The sequence below is a fragment of the Nematolebias whitei genome, chromosome 7 (assembly GCF_014905685.2).
Source record: "Nematolebias whitei isolate Nwh7 chromosome 7, NemWhi1, whole genome shotgun sequence".
Classification (NCBI taxonomy): domain Eukaryota; kingdom Metazoa; phylum Chordata; class Actinopteri; order Cyprinodontiformes; family Rivulidae; genus Nematolebias; species Nematolebias whitei.
The window spans coordinates 33,519,118-33,528,931 of record NC_056504.1 but is presented as its reverse complement, the minus strand read 5'-3'; the positions used below and the strand labels follow the sequence as shown (position 1 = coordinate 33,528,931).

General features: G+C 37.5%; 1 protein-coding gene across 1 annotated transcript in view; it reads left to right on the top strand.

Annotated features, from left to right (window-relative positions):
* The window catches only part of nckap1l (NCK associated protein 1 like), a 32,076-nt gene extending 24,691 nt beyond the window's left edge, over positions 1 to 7,385 (top strand). The window contains exons 24-31 of the mRNA XM_037679413.1: positions 368 to 461; positions 2,462 to 2,544; positions 4,034 to 4,114; positions 4,951 to 5,044; positions 5,143 to 5,259; positions 5,886 to 5,995; positions 6,469 to 6,558; positions 7,219 to 7,385. Of these exons, the coding sequence (XP_037535341.1) occupies positions 368 to 461; positions 2,462 to 2,544; positions 4,034 to 4,114; positions 4,951 to 5,044; positions 5,143 to 5,259; positions 5,886 to 5,995; positions 6,469 to 6,558; positions 7,219 to 7,335 (786 nt within the window). The 3' untranslated portion in view covers positions 7,336 to 7,385. The remainder of the gene's footprint in view (positions 1 to 367; positions 462 to 2,461; positions 2,545 to 4,033; positions 4,115 to 4,950; positions 5,045 to 5,142; positions 5,260 to 5,885; positions 5,996 to 6,468; positions 6,559 to 7,218) is intronic.
* The last annotated feature ends 2,429 nt before the right edge of the window (positions 7,386 to 9,814 follow it).

The following is a 9,814-nucleotide window of genomic DNA, read 5'->3' as shown; positions in this document are numbered from 1 at the left end:
ATATATATATATATATATATATATATATATATATATATATATATATGGACAAATATGTGGTTAAGTCTATTGAAACTATGTAGTTCTCTCATCATCCGTTCTGGTGAGTCAAAATAAATTGACTGCATTGAACTTGGTTCCTCATAATGTGTGCGAATGTTCACATTTAGATTGATTTTATTTTTGGTGAGACCTGTAAAACGTGAACCCCTATGTAAAATGATGGTTAAAAACAAGAAACTGTTTAAAGCCTTAAGCTCATATCTTGGACAACTCTGAAGAGTCTGCCACAGTTATGGCTTTTCCTTTGTGACCCACAGCTGAACGTGGCTTTTATCACCGGTTTTATTTCATTCTCTTCTGACAGAAAATGGTGACTGAGAACATGGACATCCTGGTTCAGCTGAAAAATAACTTTGACAAGCCCGAGGAAATGACCAACCTGAAAAAAAGACTGACAGGTGAGAAGTGGTGAGAGGAACTTGAGTGGAAGAAAAGATAAAGAGATGTGAAGCTTAAGGGGACGGGTTGAAGGAAGTTATCAATAAGAATGAGACAGAATGAGGTTGTGTTCACTGAAGTCAGTGAAAAAGAACATAAAACAGTGAAGAAATAAGGTCTACTAAACACATCTCTATCTACAGTACTCTTGTTACTCTTACTGGACTCATTTTAGAGGTAGTTATCGTGTTATAACTCAATGTCACACTAAAATGTGGCAGAACACTTGACTGAAGCTAAAAGAATCAAACAGTAAGCTAAAAGTTTAAAGGTAGCAACAGCCCAGCTAAAAGCTAAAAGTATATATATTTAATTAAAGCAAGTGTGCTGAAGACGATTTCCATCCATCCATCCATTTTCTTTACCCGCTTATTCCATTTTGGGTCACGGGGGTCGCTGGTGCCCATGTCCAGCAATCACTGTGCGAGGGGCGGGGTACACCCTGGATGGGTCGCAAGTCCATCACAGGGCCACATAGAGACAAACGAGACCAACAAACATTCACTCTCTCACTCACACCTAGGGACAATTTAGAGTTACCAATCAGCCTCACATGCATGTTTTTGGACTGTGGGAGGAAACCGGAGTACCCGGAGAAAACCCACGCATGCACGGAGAGAACATGCAAACTCCACCCAGAAAGGCCCCTGGACCAGGGTTTGAACCAAGGACCTGCTCGCTGAGAGGCAGCAGCTCTACCAGTTGCGCCACCGTGCTGCCCGAAGACGATTTCAAAGAGAAAAATGTTTTCCAACAAGCTGAAAAGCTCTCCGTGTATATTTAATTTGGCAATTTAATATAATCTTTTTGAAAAGTATAAAAGTCACAAAAATCTAAAGTCATAGCCATATTCTTGTGAATAGTTCAAAGCTCAAATTGTGTGAATCAGCGTTAACACTTATTAAACTGCAATAATTCATGGGAACAGATCTTTGGGATCAATCCCACATGCTCCTAATGTTGATACTTCCAGTCTGTTGATGAAGCCTGATTTAGAGTTTTTGTTCAAATTTTCCAGATGGGACTTCTCCTTTAATTTAGCAGTAAATCAAAGCCCAACTATCTACGTCTGTGGTCTTCCACCTGTGTAATGTCACTAAAATTAGAAACATCTTATCTAAAAATGATGCAGAAAAACTGGTTTATGCATTTGTCACATCTAGACTGGACTATTGCAATGGTTTATAATCTGGGTGTCCAAAAACTTCTTTAAAAAATCTTCAGTTGATCCAAAATGCTTCTGCCAGAGTCTTAACTGGAGTTAGTAGGAGAGATCATATCTCTCCAGTTTTAGCTTCTCTCCATTGGCTCCCTGTCAAGTCCAGAATTGAATTCAAAATCTTATTCCTAACCTACAAAGCCCTCAACAACCTAGCTCCATCTTATATTTGAGATCTTATTGTTTCATATTTTCCTAACAGAGCACTTCACTCTCAGACTGCAGGTTTACTGATTTGCTAAAACTGAATATTTTTCATTTGATACTGTTTCTATTTTAACATGTGATTCTTGACCTGCCATTGTGTATCTGTTCCTCTCAAACCCAGCCGGTCGAAGCAGATGGCCGCTTGTCCTGAGCCTGGTTCTGCTAAAGGTCTCTTCCTCACGAGGGAGTTTTTCCTTTCCACTGTCGCCTTCATGCTTGCTCAAGATGAGAGTTCTGTGATGGAGTTAAATTCAAAACAGTCTGCTCCTCAGATAAATAATGTTAAATTATTATTTTTATATGTGAATGTTTCTGTTCAGTGACCTGAGATGACTTCTGTTGTGATTTGGAGCTATAAAAATAAATTGAATTGGAATTAACACTTTGATATAGACTGACGCTCTCCTGCTGTAATAATAGTTTTACATCGAGTCTCACATTTGAAGAACGAGCTCTGGCTTCGAGTCCTTCCACTGTTAAAGTGTGTATTGTGTATTGTTCAGAACATGTGATTGATTTTCTGCACACTACCAGGTGGAGAGAATGTCCTGAAGAGGATGACCATCATCGGGGTGATCCTGTCTTTCCGATCAATGGTGCAAAACTGTCTGAAAGATGTAAGATCCAACAGGATTATAAAATAACTTGTTTAATAAACATCTCATAATGTGGTATGGGCTTAAAAGATATCTAGATGAGGGTATAAATCTATAATATGTTATTTGATGATATAATTCCTAAGGTGCCTGTTCAAGTGAATAATAAATAAACACATTTTAGTTAGTTAATAAACTCCTGGGCAACTTTGTTGGAAGCTCATTGAGAACAAAAATAATTGTTTTACTCTCTTAGTGAAAATAATTAAACTTTTTGCAGACCTTCAACTGAATCCTATACAGTTCATAGTTTCCTAAGTATGATTTAAGAAAGTGATTTACAACCACAAGTTGCTAAAATATCTGAAAAAAGATTTTAAAAATGTAATTTTAAAATTCACAAAAGCTCTGAGAAACTTCACCTAAACCCAAGAACTACATCAATTATTCAGACATCTTATCGGATGACTGTGCTCTGTGGATGCCATAAAACAAAGAAACAGCTGCTAAATATTTACAATAAAGTAATTATATCACATCATGAACTTTAATCCCTCTAGATGACATCAAATAGTCCAAACAATACAATTTAAGAACATGAACATCTATAGAGTGCAGTTTAAACAATCAAAAAGAAAGAATATTCTTCACAGCAGAGAGGTTTGACTCTGTGTGTCTTTCTGTGAAGAGTTAGCATGTTCTCCTGAAAGATTCTGGGATATTAAGACAGTCTGTCTTCAAAGGTTAATTAGTTTTCAAATGGGATTTTTGGAGTAAATGTGAGCACATGCTGTTTCATAAGACCTAGGTCTTGTGATGGACTGCTGAATCGCTCCTATGTGGTCCTGCTAATGGCTCAGTACCATACCAGTCTTTGCTGGAATAGGCTACACTATCTCGCAAACTTAAATTAGAAAATTTGTTTAAAGTTTTTCATATATCACAAAAAATTGTAATGATCCAAATCCAGAAAATTGAGTTCCCTCTTTTATATTGCCAAAGAAAGTTGTCCAAACCACCCACTTAATATATTTTTTGTCTGTGTTCGCACCATACATGGAGTCAAGGTTCAAGGTTCTTTATTTGTCGTACCACCACATGTACCACATGTGATGGAAGGAAATTGTGTATACAGGGTCCCAGTTACGTCCAAAAAAGTATTAAATTGTAAAAGAAAAACAGTAATAAGATCTAAGATATGAACTAAGAAAAACATTAATAAAAATACACTAAGCACTAGTAGCATAAAATAGTATAAATACACCGAACAGCATACCACCGTGACGTTTCAGTTTCACTCTTTGCTTTTTATAGTTTATCAGTTTACCAAAGTATTTATAACACCAATGCATACCCTTTATTTTAATGACATAAATAAAATATTAAATAATAAAGGTGAACTGCAAGTTATTGTTGCGCTGAACTCTTCACATAAAGCTGACATAATGCACATAAATGTCGTCTTTATGGGTGATCCAGTAACGATGTGTCATATAATCTTGTAATCCAGATCCTGCAGAAGCATTGCCCCTTCATGATGGGCCCCATAGAGAGCCTGAGAGACTTCATCACTCCTGAAGCTGACATTCAGGTAAACACAGCTGTTACACAGAGAACTGCACTTCAAATGGGTCACCACGTGTTGATATTCCACTGAAGAATCAAAGTGCACTGATCCAAGTGTGCAATACATTTGCTTTTGAGATATGTTGTTGGGGAGGCAACTTCTTGTCATTTGAAGTTAGGAACGCAAAAAATAGCACCTGGGCTGGATGCAAAGTATTTAGAAACTGCATGATACTTAGTGAATCTGAATCTGAAGTTGAGAACCTTAAGAGAAACAAGCCTTTTAAGCCACTCGGTACCCACCAAACTAAATTCCTAATCTCCCTCTGGAGCAATCTGTGTGTCTGTGACTCATGAACTCTCCCTCCTCTAACTTACGTCTGGCCTCTGAGTGAGGCATGACAGCCGTGCCACAGCCACAGGCCAGGATAACCCTAAAGACGTCAGCAGCCCTCTCATGCCTCCGTGAGAGAGAGACTGATTATGACTGCAGCTTTTGCTCTTTGAACCACATCAGCCATCCACATTCTGCTCAGACAGGCAAACTGTGAATGCAACCAGAAAAATGACTAGATCAGAAATTTTGCATTGAGACAAAGACCCTTGAGTGATTTTATGGTACTTTTTTTTTACACCTTATATCACTTTTTTCTGAGGAAGAAAATTATAAATATATCATATGTGATACTATGATATGGTTAGCCCCCAAAAAAGCAAGTAAATAACACCTTATCAGACTAATCAGTGTATAATTTGGGCTACAAAATGGGTATAAAATACTTCCTGTAAGCATTTTACATTTTCATTACAACTAAAGCTCTGAAGCTCAAGTTGCAGCCTAATCTTTTTCTAATCTTGCAGGTGACCCTGAGCATTTTTGAGTTGGCTACTGCAGCTGGGCTAAAATGTGATATTGATCCTGACCTTGTAGCAGCTATTGGTAACATGAAGACAGGTAACATATTATTCTATTTATGACCCTTAAAAACAAAGCATACAGAGTTAAAAGAACATTTTTTCCTGACTTTTTTTATTCTATGAATAACTCTGCAGATAACACATCGGTTGAAGAGGAGTTCAAGCTCTCTTGTTTGCTGCTCGTCTACATCGCTGTGTCCCTGCCATCCCTGGCTTTGGATTCGAACTCCTTTTACAGCCGAGAGCATGGAGGTGCATAATCAGTTGCTCATTTAGGCTGCTACAGTCTCTGGTTGACAGTAATTATTCTCCAGACAACTCCCAACTCAACTCTAATCAGTTGTTCCTCCAGCCATTATTTCCCAGCTGCTGATAGTGTGTAAAAAAAGGCACTCCACCCTGAAACACTAGCATCACACTTTCCAGTCGGACATGGTCCGAAAGAAAGCATGTTGGCTAATAGGAACCACGTTTTAGTTGTGAGACTTTTGTTTACAGATATCTCCGGTTGACGTGTATCAATGCTGTTACTTTTGGCATGTGGCCCTGGCGACCCTAACTGCTTGGCTTTGAGCCTAGACAGAAACATTAAGAGTACTAAATGGCCAAGATTTCTATCAGAGCATAAAGTGGCATTTGCCTATGATTATTTTCTTTGCCTTTATTTTCCATTGACATATTTGAAACAAATTAACCCTGTGAGCCTGAGGAAATATGCCCAGCATGCTTCCTCTTGTGTTACACATCATTAAGTAAATTTCTCCAATTGGCCTGGCCACAAAAAAACATCCTCTCTGCTGCTTAGGTACATGACATGCTTTTCCACAATAATTTGCAGTGATTTAAAAAGATTATTTTACTTCTGCATTCACTTTCAGGCCACAACAACAACATCCACTGTTTAGCTGCGGCCATCAACCAGCTGTTCGCTGCCATGTTCACCATTCAGAACCAGAACATAGAGCAGCAGCTCAAAGAGTTTCTCCTGGTGAGTAGCACACTTGTTCTTAGAAAACAAAAAGGTTTACAACACTGATAAACAGGAAACTAAATGTCACATGGTTGTGATACAAATGATTTGTACCAGCAATTTAATTAGATTTCAAATTCAACAAATGGTCAAATTTTTGTTTTTGCCACATTTAAATGGAAATGCATCAACAATAAAGCACATAGCTTAATCACACACCTGTAAACAAATGCTAAAAACCTGATTTAGTTTTATCGATGAACATCTACATGATGGCTTGATGCGGATTCACAGAAATGTAATAAAACCATTATACTTCAAATGTGTCAAAGGACAAGCGCTTGCCTAGGTACACATGTCGGACCATATTTGTGTTAAAAAACTTTCTCAGGACACTGCCAACCTTTTGGCCCAGCTGAGGTCATGACCAGCATCATGAAAGCATTCCTCTTGTTTGATTTGTCTCATTTTAACCGCACATCATTCCACAGCTGGCCTCCTCCACCCTGCTTCAGCTGGGCCAAAGTGTGGAAAAAGTTGAGGTCAAAAACAGAGAGTCCGTCTACCTGCTTCTGCACATGGTAGGCTCACGAGAATACTCTAAAAATAATGTACTTTGCAGGAAAAAATTGTTTTGTGTGAGTTATTGGTTTGACACATGGAAAAAACGGGCACCTTAATAACCCATCAGAAGCAGTCCTAATAAACAGTAAACTCATATGAAAAATTATTATTATTTTTTTTTATTACAATTGTAAATATAGCAATCTGGTTCAGAAATTTTCATGTACAGGTAAATGTATTTTTATTCTTTTAAATAGTATAAGAGTTAGAAGAAGTAATTATATATGTAGCCAGAACTCATAGATGTAATGTTTTCCACAGTTACACAGAAGAAGGTGTTGACTCAAGTTCTCTGTGTTGGTTCATTAAAAAAAATATCAGTGAGCCTCATAGAAGCTGCTGTTTAAAAGGAAACAAGGTGCACTTTTTTCAAGTAATTTCATTGCGCACCCACCCAGTGTGGTAAAAGACAAAAAATCTGGGCTAATGTTACATTTCCTGCATCTTTTAATTTAAAACAACTGATTTTAAAATACACAACTTGCTTTAAATATTTGTACCACAGGTGCATATTTACTTTAGTTTTACAGCTTTAAACCTATGAAGCTAATCTGAGGGCATTCATAAATAACTAAATAAATAAATTAATCCCTGCTCTACTGATATTTTTTATTTAGATTGTGGAGGAGTCTCCGTTCCTGAGCCAAGACATGCTGGAGAGCTGCTTCCCTTATGTTCTTCTCCGAAACGCCTACAGGGAGGTGCACAAGGCCTTCATTGTCACTCTGGGCTGAAGACGTTCCTGTTGTTTATATTGATTGTTCGTGATCTAAAAAATATATATTGCACAAGATTTGTTTTAATTTCTATTCAACTTTGTATTTGCAACAGTCTCCTCACATGCTGATAATGGAGTTGAATAATTTGATGTATTATTCCTGGGGAAACTATTTTTATTTCTTTTTATTATAATTCTAATGGATTTTCATGAGTTGTGATGTAACTAATATCATCAAATTTATTTTAATCACCTGCAAGAAAAATGTAAACAGTCTCATATCGTATTTTTACTTTTTATTTTCCACCAAGAGAGATGGAATATAAAGAAAACACGTCTTTTTTTTAATGATTATCAAAGATTATCCAGCACTAACACACACACACACACACACACACATATATATATATATATATATATATATGTATATATATATGCATTATGTCTGTGGGTGGAAACCAGAGTACCCAGAGAAAACCCATAGATGCACGAAGAGAACATGTAAACTCCACCCAGCAGAAAGACCTATACCCGTTTCTTTCTTTTCGGGTCATGGAGGTCACTTGTGCCCAAATTTCCAACAGTCACTGTACGAGAGGCAGTTTCCATGGACATGTCTCCAGTCCATCATAGGGGCACATAGAGACAAATAAGACAGTCATTCACTCTCTTTCTCACACCTAGGGACAATTTATAGTCCATTCAGCCTAACATGCATGTTTTTGGTGTGTGGAAGAAAACATTGTACTCTGAGAAAACCCAAATATGCACAGAGAGAACATAAAAGATCAATCAGTTTGCTGGTGACATCCAGAACTAGTTGTTCACACGCCAAAGGAGGACCAGCAACCTAACAGCCGATCGTAAGTGCCCGGATAGACGCTTGCTATCCACAGAGGGCTGAGTGATACCAGCATTGAAAGAGAAGGACAGTTGAGCACGTAGGCTTCTGCTCCTGTTTAACAATGGATGGGTTCTCTTCACAAAGATGGCTTCCTTAACTCCTCTGTCAATCCAGTATTCCTTTCAATCAAGGATTGTAACATCTTCATCCCTGAAGCTGGCCTTCAGATGAATGCAAACCACAGAGTCCTGGCCTGATGACGTTGCTCTTCTGTGCTGGGCCATTGACAGTTTAGTTTCCTTGAAGTAAAGCTGACCACAGTCATTTGGTTTAAATTCAACATGTCGTTCTTGTGTGTGTCATGTTTGTCCTCTACCTTCACTATCTTCCCCTTACCTCTCTGCAAAAAAGTAAATTGCGTCATCTTCATATTTCATGAACAATTTGGTGAAGCACTCCAGTTCTGCAGGAGCAAAAGTGCTTGTAGCTAATTTTAGGCAACCTTTTAGCAATTATCTTTTGCAGCCAGCCCTGTTTCGTCATTCTTCTTCCTTTCTTTGCGTCTCCTCCCCTCCCATTCAGCCAGCTGCTGAGTAGGCGCTCAGTTGCCACTCTGGAGATGCATATATCCATCTACGTAGAGCCTGTGTGTATGTGCAAGCTCAATGTTTCTGTATCTCAGCCTGAGCTGCCACTTAAAGGCTCAAGAGGTTGAATTCCCACTACAGGGAGCATTTACATGAGGCAGGTGAATGTCCACGAAGAAAACAAATGAGAGTAGACAGCAGGCCACAAAATAAAAATTAACAACTGGAAGCAGAGTTGCCACAACGCTGAAAAAATCTTTGTAACTAATAAAGGGTAAGGCAACCGAGCACACTATAAAACATGACCTTGTGAAACATTTAAAAATGATTTCCCATCAAAATACTCTCAGACTCATCTTTCATGTTTGCATATCTTCTTGTTTTTGTACCCAGGGAGTGATCTCATGTCAGCAGGGAGGTTGGCTCGTTTTTGTTTCATCATTCCTCCCATCAAACACTTGAAAGCCTTGCAAGCTAACCCTTTATGAGACCATTAATGCCCTTTTTTCAATTCTTATTCTTTGGAGGATTTGAAGGGATTTTTCCCCTTTCCTGTTTAATGTGTCAGTGTGCTCTTATTGTCATGTGTTATGTGAGTAAAGCAGTAAAGTGTCCAGTAAACGCATGGCTTTACACCAATTTACAGTATAGGTAAATTCTATACCAAGCTGCATTTATATGTCACATTCCTTTATTAATTTAAAAAAATCCATTGAGTATATTTTAACAATAGTAAAAAAATAAAAGTTTTGAAAAGACAATAAAAACATTTTGAGTACTAATATGCTATATTTTACTATAGTTTAGCATCTTACATGGCAGATTTTGTTGGCACACATTGACAAAAAAAAATCTACTTTATAGCAGTTTGTTGGACCACCTTTATCTTTTATTGCTTTGATAAGCTCATGCACATAACACATTTTTTAATCAAGAACTGCACAGTATAGGTAAATTCTATACCACGCTGCATTTATACGTCACATTTGTTTATTAATTTAAAAAAATCCATTGAGAATATTTTAACAATAGTAAAAAAATAAGAGTTTATATATATATATATA